The 17,249-nt window shown below is 35.1% G+C and overlaps 1 protein-coding gene across 1 annotated transcript in view; it reads left to right on the top strand.

Moving 5' to 3' along the window:
• NAF1 (nuclear assembly factor 1 ribonucleoprotein) overlaps positions 1–16,647 on the top strand; it is a 39,331-nt gene extending 22,684 nt beyond the window's left edge. The window contains exons 5-8 of the mRNA XM_082391740.1: positions 2,875–3,035; positions 6,313–6,364; positions 9,508–9,610; positions 15,742–16,647. Coding sequence (XP_082247866.1) covers positions 2,875–3,035; positions 6,313–6,364; positions 9,508–9,610; positions 15,742–16,205 — 780 coding nt within the window. The 3' untranslated portion in view covers positions 16,206–16,647. The remainder of the gene's footprint in view (positions 1–2,874; positions 3,036–6,312; positions 6,365–9,507; positions 9,611–15,741) is intronic.
• The last annotated feature ends 602 nt before the right edge of the window (positions 16,648–17,249 follow it).

Raw genomic sequence — 17,249 nt, 5'->3', positions numbered from 1 at the left:
TTTAATCCTTATAATGATTAGTTCCTTTTGATAATTAGTGAATGGAATTCCATTTTTAATGTTGAGTTCTTCAATATTAGGGGATTTTTGAAAAGTGACCAACCTATATCACCTGTTATTTCTATATAACCTGAATTTTTTGCATTTAGTTTTGAGCATTTGTTCAAGCAGGTTTTGTTTTTGTTATTTTTTGTTTTACTTTTTAACCAATGAGAACTTTAACAATCACAAATCAGCAACTGAGGATGTAATAAGATAGGTACTTTTAATGCAGTTGGTTTAAATTGGTCTAAGGTATTTGGAAAGTTATTTAGTAACTTACATCAAGAGTTTTAATAATATTCATGCTTTTGGCTCCAATAATTCCATCCCTTACAAATCAGTTTTCAGGAAATCTGAAGTACAGAGATTTACAGATAAAGGTGTTCATTATGGGGCATCAGTTCTTACATTGAACAAATTGGAAGCTGTCTCAGTGTTCTACAATATAAGACAAATTAAATAAATTCTGCTAAATGTGTAAAGGAGTGTTAAATAGCCACAGAAATTATGCTTATGAAGAATATATTTAACATGAAAAAACTTAAACTTTAGGTTTTAAAAGGGAGCAATAGATCAGTGGAACAGGATAGAAAACCCCGAAATAAACGCATGCACTTAATGGTCAATTAATTTACAACAAAAGAGGCAAGCATATTACAGTGGAGAAAAGACAATATCTTCATTAAGTGGTGCCGGGAAAACTGGACAGCTAAATGTAAAAGAGTGAAATTAGAACATTCTGTAACACCATATTACAAAAATAAACTCAAAATGGATTAAAGAGTTAAATGTAAGACAGGATACTATAAAACTCCTAAAGGAAAACATAGGCAAAACACTCTTTGGCATAAATCGCAGCAATATTTTTTTAGATCTGCCTCCTAGGGTAATGGAAATAAAGGCAGAAATAAGCAAATGAGACCTAATTAAACTTAAAAGCTTTTGCACAGCAAAGGAAACTATAAACAAAAGAAAAGACAACCTACGGACTGGGAGAAAATATTTGCAGATGATGCTACTGACAGGGGATTAATTTCCAAAATAAACAGATAGCTCATACAGGTTAATATCAAAAAAACAAATCAACAACCCAATCGAAAAATGGGCAGCAGCCCTAAATAGACATTTTTCCAAAGAAGACATACAGACGGCTAATAGACACATGAAAAGATGCTCAATATCTCTAATTATTAGAGAAATGCAAGTCAAAACTACAATGGGGTATCACCTCACACCAGTCAGAATGGCCATCATTGGAAACTCTACAGATAATAAATGCTGGAGAGGGTGTGGAGTAAAGGGAACCCTCCTACACTGCTGGTGGGAATGTAAATTGGTGCAGCCACTATGGAGAACAGTATGGAGGTTCCTTAATAATCTGAAAGTAGAGTTAGCATATGATCCAGCATTCCCATTCCTGGGCATATATCCAGAGAAAACTGTAAAAGATACATGCACCCCAGTGTTCATAGCAGCACTATATTTACAGTAGCCAAGATGTGGAAGCAACTTATATGTCCATTGACAGATGACTGTATAAACAAGTGGTATATACCTAGAATGGAATATTACTCAGCCATGAAAAAGAATGAAATAAGCCATTTGCAGCAACATCGATGGACCTAGAGATTGTCATAGTGAGTGCAGTAAGTCAGAGAAAGATAACTATTGTATGATATCACTTATATGTGGAATCTAAAAAAATGATACAAATGAGCTTATTTACAAAACATAAATAGACTCACAGACATAGAAAACAAATTTATGGTTACCAAAGGGGATAGTGGGGTGGGGTGGGATAAATTAGGAGTTTGGGATTAGCAGATACACACTACTACTATATATAAAATAGGTAAACAACACGGACCTACTGTATAGCACAGGGAACTGTACTCAACATCTTGTAATAATCTAATGGAAAAGAATCTGGAAAAGAGTACACACACACACACGTGTATTACTGAATAACTTTAATGTACACCTGAAACTAACACATTGTAAATTAACTATGCTTCAATTTAAAAAAATAGTTAAAATGGAGCAATATACAAAAGTATGATATAGTCTCAAAAGAAAAAAAATTATTAATAGGAAAATGACTGGAAAAATCTACACTGATACTGATCATGGTCTAGTTTCTATAATGTACATTTATTATCAGAAACATATTTAAAAACTCAGGCCTTTATATTGGGAAGAGTTTGAAATCAAGAGGCTCCCTTTCATCATTTATAAAACATTTTCAAAAATAAAATAATAGATATGCTAAAAGCAGTTCCTTTACATAAAAGTTAAAGGCTGTATGGTATCTTTGGTTTTTGAGAAATAAACAATTTCAAGTTTAAATCTACTTTACTACTTTTTGAATTTAAAAATGTTGTCGTTTAATATTATAGAAATGTTAACAACTCTGTGGAAACAGCAGAAGTGACTGAATCTAAAAGAATCAAAAAGTTCCATTTCATAAGATTTAAAATGACAGCATTTTATTTCTCAAACGTTATCAACTGTAATTCTTTTGTTCGTATCTTATAACTTAAATGAGCAGTAACAAAAACAAAAATTTATTATTTGCGTCTAGTTGGTAGTTGGTACCACCAAAATGATTTAAATTTAGCAAGGAACAAACTTGTTACAGTTATTTTAGATTCATAGAAAGGAAATCTGGAATAAGCTAATGCATTTATGATCAAAATATGAAGGCTTTATGAGTACGCAGAAATGACTTAAACTTTTATTGGGTTTATATTGACAGCATTACCTTTGAAAACATTTATCGGGTTTCTTTATTTTGCAGTTAAAGGAGAACTTTACGTTTCTTCTCTTTCGTAGATATTTGAGATATTTGGACCTGTGGCGCACCCATTTTATGTGTTACGGTTTAATTCTTCAGAGCACATTGAGAATAAAGGTATTAAAATAAAGGACACTATGTATTTTGCTCCATCAATGAAAGACTTCACCCAATATATATTCACAGAAAGACTTAAACAGTAAGTACTTTATTGGCATGCTATTTCTTTGCTTATCTAATGTTTATGTTTTAGGAGTAATTCTCAGTGATGTAGCTTCTTGTAGTTAAAACGTTATCTATCTAACAAAGAGTTAATTTGTCTTCCTGGTAGCATCTCTGAAAGCTACAATTGTTATCAGACTTTATAGGTCGAGATCATTTGTATCTTTTGCCCAAAATGACATGATCAACTAGTAAGAGCATGTTTGGGCCATATACATTTTGTCAATTTTGATTCGTTATTTTTTCCATTATATACCTTCTTTCATACATATGCTACTTTACTATTAGTATTATAATTTTTTTAAAAAAAACTTCCATTTTAAATAAAAATTTCTTTGGATTACATTCATAGGCTTCACTATTTAATGAAACGATAATTCTCAAGAGGAAAAAAGATAATGAGTAAATTTCAGGTTACTTATAAATTGTAAACTTAATAGAAGAGAGAACTAAAATGTGTGTTGTGTATCAAGCCATGGTTAACAGGGTTGACTTCACCAACGAACCAGTGGTGTCCATCCTGTCTGGATGCTGTATGAAATACGCTGTATGATGCCTGTGGCATGTGTCTGGTAATATTTCTGTTCCCACCGATGAGCTCTGTATCTGCCAGGTGTAAATTGTGTCGCCAGGTGTGAGCTGTAGAGCTGTTTATATCAGTTAGGTTTTTTATTATAATTACATAATTAATTTTTGCACAAACCGAATTCAAGTAGAATAGCTTTTTCTATAAACATAAGTTAAATGCTTTGGAAGGATGTAATGAATATGAGCCAATAAAAATATTGCCCAGGGCTTCCTTGGTGGCGCAGTGGTTGAGAATCTGCCTGCCAATGCAGGGGACATGGGTTTGAGCCCTGGTCTGGGAAGATCCCACGTGCCGCGGAGCAACTAGGCCCGTGAGCCACAACTACTGAGCCTGCGCGTCTGGAGCCTGTGCTCCGCAACAGGAGAGGCCGCGATGGTGAGAGGCCCGCGCGCCGCGATGAGGAGTGGTCCCCGCTTGCCGCAACTGGAGAAGGCCCTTGCACAGAAACGAAGACCCAACACAGCCATAAATAAATAAATAAACAAACAAACAAACAAACAAATAAATAAATAAAAGAACGTGAATTTAAAAAAAAAAAAAAAAAAATATTGCCCAGTTAAGGGCGGAAGAAAAGACCGCAAGGGATTGGCAGAGAGTAGATCTTAAATCTGGAAAGACCTTGCACTCAGTTTGACACAAAAGCCCCTTTGAGATCTAGCTGTCTTTCAGTTGGAAACTTGAAATACAGGTGAAGCATTAGGGGTGTGGTTTTTGCAGGAGCTAACAGTGAGTAGTAACCCTGGTGCTTGTCAAACCCTGGTACCAGTCCCAGCTGCAGGCCACGAGAAGGCCCCTCTACCACCTACATATTAAATCCAGTCTGAGTTTCAATTATTGGAAATAATTTCTGAAATGAGATGAACATTTTATTCCTGATAATTGATTAAACTCATGTTTTAAGAATCCACACGATTATCTGAAGGAACTTAAGGTGTTCTTCAGGCTGCATAAGGTTAGTTTTTCTAAATGTTGACAAGAAAGGTGAATTAAATAGACAACAAAGTCATAAAGATTTTAGTATGTTTTAAAATCATGCCTTAAATAATTAGCATTTCATTCTGTTTGAATATTAGGCTGTTGCTCTGGATGTGCCATATATTTTGCTTTTAACAGATAAAATATTTTAGCTAAAAGTTGATAGGTTGAAAAGATTTTCTGAAGATGTTTTTAGATAGATTTAGAAGCAGTCTTTGTACTGATTTGCAAGCACAAGAATTTTGTCCTAGAAAGAAAGAACAAGAAACTAAAGAATTGGGAAATTGAGCCCACCCTGCAGAAACCCAGCCTGACAAAGACTTCTGTTCTAGACTGCATTTTTTGGGTCAGTCATGGGGACTCCTTTGCCTTTGAGGTGGAGAAGTTTAGCTTCTCTCCAGCTTACCTTCTTCTAGTAAGGCTATTTTAATCTTAGCTTCCCATGAACTTAGTCTTTTGTTAAAGATGCTGTTTGAAATGTTGCTTGGTCTTTTCTATAGTAGATTTTGATTTTCTGTGGTGATGCCCTACTTGGGGAGCTTTTACCATTTATATCTTTAAGATCCCACACTAAGGGCACTGCAGGCCATCAGATGGTATCCATACAAAAAGGAGTCCTGGAGCTATGATAAATGCATGGGTGTCAGATGATAATTAAAAGCGGAAAAATCATTGGTATAAATCGTATATAATGTCAAAATTCTGAATTAAAATTTTAGAGCAGATTAATGATTTCATGTTGTGCCAGCCCACAGACATCTGTAAATTGATTTTAATGGATTGTGGATTATTGGATTAATGATTTTAATGAATTAATTCCTGAGAATCTTCCATTTACTTTTGAGATTTGGTTTCAAGCAGTGAGGACAAAATCTCCTAATACCTTGTAATATTTTAATGTAATTGAATAACAAATATTGTCATACTCTGAAATCAAGAAGATTAACCAGATAAGATTAAAAATGAGATTTCAGAAATTATAATTGTACTTATAATAGATCTACGTGCTTTTGTTGGTCATAGAGTGTAAAACTTTCCACCAAAAGTAGTTAATGCTTGTGATTATACTGTCCTTCAGAATCTTCAAAGCTCCTCCTCCTCCCCAAACTAGATATCCTTTGTCTCACCCTCTCTTCTTTGAGAGGCAGTCTTAGAGCAAGCCTTGGTTACTCAGGGAGTATCGTTGATATTCCTCAGGTGAATCGAGGAAGAAGAATTTCATGTTGTGATCTCTGTTGTTGAACCTGTAAAGTCTTAGACAAGGGAATGCCTCGTATTCATTTTTGTGTCCTTGGCACCTGGAACAGCATTTTGACCTGTGGTACTGGTTAAGCATCTGTTGAAGGAAGTTTATGAGCTGAGCTCAGCTATCATGAAACTATCCGTCAAAGTCAGAGCATCTGGAGCTACTTAGGAACTGCAGAACCACTTTGCCCTGCACAACACAGCCTTGGCCTCTCATTCTGATTCCCCGCTCCTAATATTTACGTGTGCCTTTCCCACATCTTCTTAAATGAGGTAAAGAACACAAAAATGAGCCTTTATTCTTTGCTCTTCTTTTCATATATATTGCAAATTAAGATTGAGCTTAGGTCTTGTACTTTATTATTTTCCATACTATTAGGTTATAAGCACTTAACAAAATCTTAGTAAGTACCTTGACCCTTTGACCTTTGTTTTTTCCCCCTAGGGATAGGGGATCAGATGCATCATGGAAGAATGATCAAGAACCACCACCAGAGGTACACGTATAAGTCTTTTTACACAGTATTTGAGAGAGGAAGGTAGGGCTCAATCTTATAAACCCATCGTTCTTGGCCTGAAGGAGGTCCTCAAGGCTGCTCACCAGTCACACTGCCTTTTGCCAGCCTGTGTGCTCTCCCCTGTCCCAGACGGCTTTTATACCGCCCAGAGTTTGTGATCATTTCAGGAAAAAAAATTTTCAGTCACATTTTAATAATTATCAGCTTATCATTTTCCTTAAAATATCCTATTTTTATCAATTTCGTTGAGGCCTGGCAAAGGCAGAATTGTCATTATTAAAAAAAAATTTGTTTCCTTTAGTAGGTTCACCATGTGGGATGTGATTATACACCATCACATTTATTGATGGTGCTTTTAATAAGCTGCCTTTCTTTTGGAGGTACAAAATCATTACAGTCTGCCTACTTCTCCATTTTTTCAGTATAATTACCTTCCTAAAAAGAGTGTTCTTGTATTTCTTTCTTAAATCTATGCCAGCAAGACTATTTTTATGTCTCTAAGTAGCTTGATATATATGGTCTTTAAATTATTAAAATATGAAAATTACAGCAGTGAGTGTATACGTTTATTAAAATAGTGTGAATTTATACAATATAAAAGAAGAATTGTAATTATTATAAGTGGGAGTTTTTAAATGTGCTCAGTAGTTCTGATGAAGTTTCTCAGTTTTGTAAATTCTTGGTATTTCAGATTTAATTTTGGTCATTTTAGATGTTCTCAAACAGTGCTGAAGGTTCATGGTCTATGTTAATTTCTAATTTTGCTGAAGCATGAGTCAGGGAGTGCCCACTTATATAGTCACTTAGCCAATGAACAGTCCTAGTTTAGTATCCACACTGCCATGGGATTATGTTTTCTGATTTGTGTCATGTGTACATGTGATTTCCACTAAGACCCTGAAGATTCACTTAATGTACTTAGTTATGTTCAGGACATCTTAAAAGTATTTGGGGATTCACAAAGGTCTTGAAACATATTTCTTGTGAAATCCAGATATTCTAATACATCCCTGTTGTTTTAGACCTAAGCATTAAAGTTGTTAATTATGGAATTGTTAATAGTTTATAAAATTGGTTTGATTGGGTTAATTTTAAAATTAAATCACAACATAGTTTATGGGAATTGTTTTTTCCAAGTAGTTGAATGGATGTCTCTATTTCTGTAATATGAGAAACTCTGAGTTTCTAAATTTTATAATGATCAGATTTTGTAGTATAGGATTATTGCCTGGTCTTAATCGTAGACTAGAATTTGGAATTTGTGGGGTGTAAACTTAAAAAAAAAATCATGCCCTGAAAACAGGAAATACTGAACTTGGATAAAGGAGCATAATAGTGAATACATCTTATTCATCTCCACATCCGTTTCTAACATATGAGTACATAATTTGAGTTGAATAAATGTGTTCAGTGAATGCAAATTTAAATTAATTTATATATAAGAAAAATGTGAATTTTTCTCTGATTTTGTGAGGTGGTAGCAAAATACTGCCAAAGTAGTCACTCTAAAATAAACCATTGCCAGTTAAGATCGTTTAATACATCCCTCCTGCTTTTTTTTTTTTTCTTTTTTCTTAACATCTTTATTAGAGTATAGTTGCTTTACAATGGTGTCCTACTGCTTTTTAGGATAATGCCCAGTTATTTAAACTGGCCCCATAAGGGTCTTTATTAACTTCTCCAATTTCATCATCTCAGAGTTTGCTGTGTAAGAAGCTTTCGCTTTGCCTTAGAGAACCGTTTGTACTTCTCTAACATACGGTGCCTTTGCACGTATAACCCACTCCCCAAAAGCTTCCTTCCCCTTGTTCGTCTCTGACTCATCATCAGAGATTCCTCCTGGGGCTCCCGTATCAAGCCTTCCTTGCCCTCTTCCCTCTTTCTGTTGCCCCATAATCCCAGAGCACTGTCACAGCGCTTGTTTATTGGCTTATTTATCTATTTTCTCGTTTGAACCGTTTCAGAGAAAGCAGTGTCTTCCATCTGGCCTCAGTACGTTCTAGTGTCTGGCTCAGTACCAAATTTAACATGAGCTTAAAATTTTTAGCACATTAAAGATCAGTAATAAAAGGTCATGTGTTTCAAGGTACTAAAATTAGTTGATGTTTTTGAGTTTGATTATAGATTCTGAGGCATATCAACTCTTGGTTCATGGAAGATTCAATCTAGAATATATTTCAGCAAGACCATACTGAAAATACCGTACAGAAACTTTCATATGTATCTTATTTCTTCCTTTTAATTAGGGAACACATGTATACACAGTGACCCTGCTTTTGTATTTTTTTAAACGAAACAGTCATTATTTTCTGAAATTAATAGGATAGTAAAATACCTGAATTCCAAGAAATCATAGAAGTTATACGTAGCTAATAGGTCTTGGTTTTTGGTAGGTTATAACAGTGGATCCCAATTCTTAGTAACATCTGAATTTTCCCTCTTGTGATTTAAAATGATTTCTTCTTGGAAGTTGGGTCATTCGTGTATCTACTTATCAAAGCCTTTTCCTACACTCCTATCCAAAGAGCATCCTAGTGATTTTCCCCACCCTTACTTTGCCTTATTATTTATTTATATCCCTTACTATACCTGACATTGTATTATTAAAATAATTAATCCCTATAAAGTGTTTAAAACAGTGCCTGGCATATAATGGGTGTGTGTAAATTTTTGAATGAATGAAGGGTATAACATTCACTTCCATTTTTATATTAGATCTGATAATTTATGTATTTGCTTATTCCTAACTACTCCTGTCTTTAGGATTGTTTGGCAGCGGGCACTATGATGAATCGTGACTCTAAGCTGGAAGTCAGAGTTCTAGCTAGGGAATACCCATATCTGAAGGGTGTTTAAGATGAGCATTTTAACGTTACCTATCTGAAACTTTCTACGAATTCAAAACAAAACAATATAAAAAAACCTTCAGTACTCACCTTCTGTGTTAGAGTCATTAGGCATTTATCAAAAAATATTTTATTTTTCTATCATATCTGATTTGAATATTATTGGTAAATATTAAGTATTGAAAAGGGTAACTTTTCTGTCAGGGTCACTGTTAAATATGTACCATTGAATTGGTAAATGCATGTGACATAAATCTGTCTATTTTTCTGTGCAAGGCCTTAGATTTCAGTGATGATGAAAAGGAAAAAGAAGCCAAACAGAGAAAAAAATCTCAGATTCAAGGCCGCAAAAAATTCAGATCTGAATTTAATGAACCAGGTGAGTTAAATGTAATATATAGTCATTTTTTCATCTTCATTTACATCTATATAAGTTCCTCAGTAATAAAACTGAGGGAACATCTGGGGTCCTGTCTTTACGCTCTGGCACCTGGCCAGCATTGGAGGCGTTACACAGGTGCGACGTGGTGGGAGAGTGACAGGGGATGTTCATTGGTGGCTTTTCAGGCTCGTGGGTGTAAACTTGGCTCCTAGGGGTAAAAGGCAAGCTAAGCCTTGGTAGAATCATTTGTACTCATCAGTACTTTTTTTTTTTTTTTTTTAGAAAGCTGTTTGCTTCCATTTTTAGAATTAAATGATATGGTGCTTAAGCTAAAATCAAGGTGTTTTATTTCCTATTGACATAATGCAATCACAGAAGAAAGTCTTCATGTTGCCTTTCTATATCCACATCCACTTCCCTCCCCTTACCCCTTCCTCAGCTCCTGACAACCACTGATCTGTGTGCCATTTCTGTAATTTATTTTGTCCTGTCAAGGATGGTTATATAAATTAGTGACTGGGTTTTGTCACTGAGCACAGTTTTCTGGAAATCATCTAGATTGTTGTATGTATCAAGTTTCTTTTCATTCCAGGGTAATATTCTGTGGTGTGAATATACCACAGGTGGTTTAACCGTGCATCCATTGAAAGACATTTGGGTTGTTTACAGTTTGGGGTTTTATGAAGAAAGCTGCTTTATACATTTGTGTACAGATTTTTATGTGAACACAAATTTTCACATTTCTCTGGGATAAATGTCCCAAGAGTACAGTCGGGTTATATGATACAGTTGACAAGTGGACAACTTTGGGGTCAGGGGCACTGACACACACACACCCCAATGTAGTTGAAAATCTGTGTATAACTTACAGCTGGTCCTCTGTATCTGCGGTGACGCGTCCGTGGATTCAGCCAGCCCTGGATAGTATAGTACGCATCTGTTGAGAAAAGTCTGCTTATAAGTGGACCTGTGCAGTTCAAACACATGTTATTTGAAGGCTCCACTGTAGTTGCATGTTTAGTGTCTTGAGAAACTGCCACACTGTTTTTCGTGTGGCTTTACCACTTTAGGTTCCTGTCACCAGTGTATGTATGAGTGGCCCAGTTTGTCTGCATTCTCACTAGCATTTGGTATTTTCATTATTTTTTATTTTAGCCATTCTGATAGGTATGTGATGATATGTAATTGTGATTTTTAACTTGCATTTTCCTAATGGCTAATGATATTGAACAGCTTTCCATGAGCTCATTTGCTATCTGTGTATCTCTTCAGTGATGTATTTGTTCACGTCTTTTGCCCATTTTCTAATTGTGTTTCTGTGTTTTACTCTTGAGTTATGAAAGTTTGTACATAATTTCTTCCAGTCTATAGCTTGTGTTTTCATCCTCGTAAAAGGATCTTTTGCAGAACAAAAATTTTTTATTTTGATGAAGCCCAGTTTATCTGCTTTGCTTTTATGGAGTCTGAGAATTTCTTTCCTAGACCTACATCCCAAAGATTTTCTCTCTCTCTCTCTCTCTCTCTCTTTTTTTTTTTCTGAAAGTTTTCAAAATTATTTTAGCCATTTTAGTTCCTTTGCCTTTCCATATGAATTTTAGAATAAACTTCCCTATATTGACAGAAAGTCTTGCCAGGATTTTGATAGGAATTGGGTTAAACCTATATGTTGGTTTGGAGAGAATTGACATCTTAACTGTATTCAGTCTTCCACTCCACAAACATGGTATACATCACCATTAATTTAGATCTTCTTTAATTTCTTTCACCAGCATTATGTAGTTTCCAGAATGCGAGTCCTGTACATTTTTTTGTTAGATATACACCTGAGTATTTCATTTTTGGGGAATCATTGTAAATGGTGTTGCGTTTTAAATTCGTGTTCATGTGTTCATTTCTAGAATACAGAAATACAATTATTGTTTGTATGTTTAGCTTGTGTCTTGTGAGCTTGCTGAACTCACTAGTTCTAGGAGTTTCTCCCTTGAGATTTTCAATGTAGACAATTATGTCAGTGGCAGATAAGAACAATGCCCCCCCCCCCCGCCCCTGCAGTTTGTATGCATATTTAGCTTTCTTTCTCACCATTACTAACTATAACTTCTGGCACTATATTGAGTAAATATGTTTTGTTCCTGGTCATAGAGGAAAACATTCAGTCTTTAAGTATAATGTTAGGTGTAGGGGTACTGTAGATGTCCTTTATCAAGTTGAGGAAGTTTCTGTCTAGTTCTGTTTTCCCTGAGCTTTTTTTCAGGAATCATGAATTTTGTCAAATTTTTAAATTCTGACAATTGTTTTTCTGCATTGATTGATAAGATCACATGACTTCTTCATTACCTTGTTAATAAAGTAGATTACATTGGTTTTAGAATATTGAATGAGCATCATGGGAATAAACCATGGTGTATAATTCTTTGTATATGTTATTGAATTTTGCTCATATTTTGATAAGTATTTTTATGTTTATATTCATGAGGGATATTGGTCTTTCTCTTTTTTTCTTTCTTTCTTCCTTTCTTTCTTCCTTTCTTTCTTCCTTCCTTCCTTTCTTCCTTTCTTCCTTTCTTTTCTCTTTTTCTTTCTTTCTTTCTTTCTTTCTTTCTTTCTTTCTTTCTTCTCTTTTCTTTCTTTCTCTCTCTGTTTCTCTTTCTTTCTCTCTCTCTTTCTCTCTCTCTCTCTCTCTCTGTCCCTCTCATTTTTTTACCTGGTTTTGGTGTCAGCAGACGCTTCCTACTAGCTTCATAAAATGACTTGGGAATTTTTTTTTTTATTATTTTCTTGAAAACGTTTTGTAGATTTGGTGTTAATTGTTTAAATGTTTGGTAAAAAGTCTCCAGTGAATCACCTCAGCCTGGAGATATCTTTTTTTGGGAGACTTTTAATTACAAGTTCAATTTCCTTAATAGTGATATCTTTTTCACATTGGATAGATTATAGTAAGTTGTGTTTTTCAAGGAATTGGCCCATTTCATCTAATTTGTCAAGTAATGTGTGTAGAGTTGTTTACAATATTGCCTTGACATCCTTTTGATGTTTTTCCTGATATTGATCATTTGTGTCTTCTGTTTCTTTGTCAGTTTTGCCTAGAGGGTTGCCAATTATGTTGCTTTTTCACAGAGCCAGTTCTTTATGTCATTTAATTTTCTTTATTGTTTTTCTATTTGCAGTTTCATTCTTTCAGCTCTTTATCATTAACTTTCTGCTGCTTGCTTTGGGTTTATTTTGTTCTGGTTTTTCTAGGTTCTTGAGGTGGGAGCTTATATTATTTATTTAAGACTTTACTGCTTAAACTTGTTCCACAGATATTGGTGTGTTTTATTTATTGTGATTTAGCTTAACGTTCCTTTCTTTGTTTTTATTTACCTTGAGACATCCTCTTTGACCAATGGATTATTTAGAAGAGTATTATTTAGTTTCCAAGTGTTTGGAGATTTTTCTGTAATCTTTCTGTTATTGATTTCTATTTTTGATTCCATTGGGGGTTGAGAACACAATCTGTATGATTTCAATTCTACATTTTTTAAAAAGTTTTATGGAATATGGTCTATCTAGGAATATGATTTCGGGCAGTTGAAAGTAATGTATATTTTGCTGTTGTGTGGTGGAGTGTTCTATAAATGTCAATTAGATCTTGTTAGTTGTTGGTGGTATTGAAATTTTCTCTAGCCTTAGTGATTTTCCGTATAGCTGTTTTGTCAGTTGTTGAGAGAGCATGTGGTTGGGGCATGCCTATTTAGGATTACTATATTTTCTTGGTAGATGACCCCTTTATCATTATAAAATGTCCCAGTCTTTGCTCTGAAGCCTGTTTTATCTGATATTAATATAGCTAATCCTTCTTTCTTTTGATTAATGTTTGCATATTGTAGCTTGTTCCATCCTTTTACTTTCAACGTGACTGGATCATCTGAAATGTTTCTTGTAGATTGTAGTTATGTTTTTTAATCCACTCTGCCAACTTCTGTGTTTTAATTGGTATATTTAGGCCATTTATATTTAATGTAATTATTGATATGTTAGGGCTTTAAATCTGTGTTTTTCTGTATTCTCTCTAGTTTTTATTTCTCTGTTGTCTTTTTTCTGCCTGCTTGTGGTTACTATAACATTTTTTAGAATTCCATTTGCATTTATCTGCAGTGTGGATTGTATCAGTTAGTATGGTTTTCTTTCAGTGGTTGCTTTAGGTCTTAAATTTTATATACATAAGTTATCACAATCTGCTATTGTCATTTTACTGGTTTGAGTGCAGTGTAGAAACCTTGCCTCTCTATATGTCCCTTTATTTTCCCTTGTTAATAGTATAAATTGCTTTAATTGTTTCCTATGTATACAGTAAGAATCACATTAGCAGTTATAATTTTTGTTCCAGCCATCAAACATAATTTAGAAGACTCAGTCACAGAAGGAAATTCTATTGTATTTACTCCTGTTTTTGCTTACTCTGTTCTTCTTTGCTTCCGGATGCCTTACAGTCTTTTCTTTTATTGTTTCTGTTTAGAGAACTTGCTTTAGTCATTCTATTAGGGTAAGTCTGCTGGAGATAAATTCTTAGCTTTTCTTCATCTGAGAAAGTCTTTGATTTCCCTTTTTCCTGAGGATATTTTCACTCACTATAGAATTCTAGATTGCCAGTTTTCTTTCAGCACTTGAAAAATGTTGTGCCACTTCTTTCTGGCCTCCATGGTTTCTGATGAGACATCTACTGTCATTCAAATTGTTTTTTTCATGTGGGTAAGGTATCATTTCTCTCTTCCTCTGCTTTCATGTTTTTTCTTTGTTTTTAGTTTTTAAAAGTTTGTGATGTGTCTTGGTGTAGACTTCTTTGGGTTTATCCGAACTGAGATCTGTTTAGCTTTTTGAATCTGTGGGTTTATGTCTTATGCCAAATTTGAGAAGTGTTCAGTCATTATTTCTTGAAGTACATCTTCTCCCTCATTTTTCTTCTCCTTTCCTTCTAGGATTCTGAAGATGTAAATATTAGTTATTTTGTTACAGTCCCACAGATCCCTGAAGCTCTCTGTTCATTGTTTCCCCAGTTTATTTCCTTTCTTCTTTTCAGACTAGATACTTTTTGTTGTTCTATCTTCTTTCTTCTGTCCCTTCATTCTACTGTTAAGCCCTCCCTTCAGTTTTTAATTTTGATTATTAAATTTTCAGTTCTGAAATTTATTTTTCTTCTTTGTTTTTTTGTTGTTTTTTTTTTTGCTGAGACTTTCTATTTTTTACTTGTTTCAGTGTATTCCTAATTTTTTATTGAAGTGTTTTTATGATGACTACTTAAAAACATTTCTCTGATAATTCTAACATCTTTGTCTTCTTGGTGTTGGCCTCAATTAGTTTTCCTTTTTCATTTGAGTTTCAAATTTTCGTGGTTCTAGGTATGACGAGTGGTTTTTAATTGAAACGTGGACGTATTAGTTATAATGCTGTTTTTGTTTTTAAAACTGTTCTGGCGGGGAAAGGAAGGAGGTTGCGTTATTACTATTACTACCAGGTGGGGATAGGAGTTAAGCTTTTCTTTATAACTTCTGTTGACATCTGAAGCCGGGGGTGAATCATTACTGCTGCACACGGGCAGGCCTCCTCTTGTGTCTGGTGGGGGTAAGAGTGCCTCGTTACTGCTCCTGACACCATGGGGGATGGCCTCGTTATGCTGGGCACTGATGAAAGTCCTGACTCTCCTAGGTTTTCTCTGACTCCACCCCAAGTACAGGAAGTGGAGGAACACTGTGTTACTGCTGGTGGAGATGCAAGTCCAGGTTCCCCATTGTCATTGAGGGGAGGCTGGAAACTGGCTCCCTGCTCAGCCTCTTCTGACCACCCTGGTTGGGAGGGCTAGCCAAGCCCCTTACTCAGCCTTTGAGAGTGTGAGTGAGGTTCCTGTCCAGTTTTCTCTGTGGTGTTTGGCTGAAATCAACTGGTTATTGTCTCAAAGTTTTGTCTTGCTTTCCCTTTCCTGATCTCTGGCCTTTTGGATTCATTTAAAATTGATAATTTTAAGCCTTATAAAATTGTAATTACTGTAAGGTCTACTGGAAGTTAAAGAAGAAATTATTGAAATTTTAAACAGTGTTTTTTGATGTATTAAAGTTAATTTTAACTTTGTTTTTATGCTTTTTTCCCCAAAGGTGAAGGTTTTTCAGAAGTACATCAGAATTGGAATGTTCATAACTCTGCTTCAGAGCCTTCAAAAGGATATCACAGCAGAGAATTCACACGAGGGTTTTCCCGGGGCAGATATCCTCGGTCTTGTCCTGGCAGGCCCCCACCTCCACAGTTTTATAACTCAGAGCACATGGTACCTCAGGAGACTTCAGGATTTCCACCCCAGAGACAGGACGGCCCTATGATGCCACAGTATCCCTTCCCTCCTCCCGGGTTTGACATGCATACCTTCTCACTCCCTCCCCCTCCACCACCCCTGCCACCACCTCCTGCATCTGCAAACATGGGCTGGGCTGCCCCTGCTGTGGCACCTCACCCGTTAATTCCCCTACCGTACTCCCTCCCCCCACCTCCGCCCCCCCCACCTCTGCCTCCCCCCTCCTCTTCTGGAGATAGTAATGCTTCTCATTTTGGTCCTTACTATTAGGTGGATGTATGCATTTCCTGAGAAATGTGGACTTTTATATATATATACACACACGCACACACGCACGCGCGCACACTCACACACATACATATATATAGGAAGGATTTTTTTTTTTAAAAAAAGAGATCATGTAGCTAGAGTTTTAAAACATTGTAAATTACTAAATGGTTCCTTCAGTTGTAAGTTGATATATATTATAATCTTTGTGAAATTGTATTCATGAAAATTTAACATTCAACTTGGGGGGAATCCAATTATGTGGTATTAAAACTTTGAACACTACCCAGTTAAACAGTATGTGTAGATCTAATAATAATAGATCTGGAGCAACTTTCATCATGGGTTAAAATGCACTGAGCATATTATGTTTTTGGTATATCTGAAAATAAGATGTTAAGTCCTCTATTGAGAGTCTTTAAAATAAACTATTTTTATAAACTTATACATTGAAAATTGATTTTCATTGTAAATGCAGTTTACCAATAAATGTAAACATCCTAACTTTTTTTTTTTTTTTTTTTAAAGCAAGTGAAGGGTACAAAGAAGAAAAGCCTTATGTCTTGGCAAAAGCCATGTCTATAATTAAAGTTAATATTTATTAGTTTTGCACAGGCAGGCTTTCCATTATCTATGCAAATTTCCATTATTTGGGCATGATCCAGTACGCTTTACTGTTTAACCACGTAAAGAGACACAAGGATCATTCACAATAAAATATGTTATTTATTCACAGTAACATGTATTTACCGCCACACTAGGAGACTGTGTCTTCCATATCTGTTTCCCAGATTCTTGGATGCCTGGCACAGATTAAGTACTTAATAAATATCTGTTGAACGACAGACTGAATTTAGAGTTTTTAATTAAATGACCAGTGAGTATTATTTTACATGATTCATGTACTCATGAAACATAAACGTAAGGAAATTACAGAATTTTAGAGATAGAAGAGGCCTTGGGAGTAGCCTAAACTAGTCCTAATTTAATTATGGAGCAGCCTGACTAGGGGCTCCAGGGAAGTTAGGTCACTAAGGTCACCAGCGA

Source organism: Balaenoptera borealis (genome assembly GCF_965194805.1).
Source record: "Balaenoptera borealis genome assembly, chromosome: 4".
Taxonomy (NCBI): domain Eukaryota; kingdom Metazoa; phylum Chordata; class Mammalia; order Artiodactyla; family Balaenopteridae; genus Balaenoptera; species Balaenoptera borealis.
The sequence above is the reverse complement of the archived record's forward strand: the minus strand, read 5'-3'. Positions and strand labels throughout refer to the sequence as shown.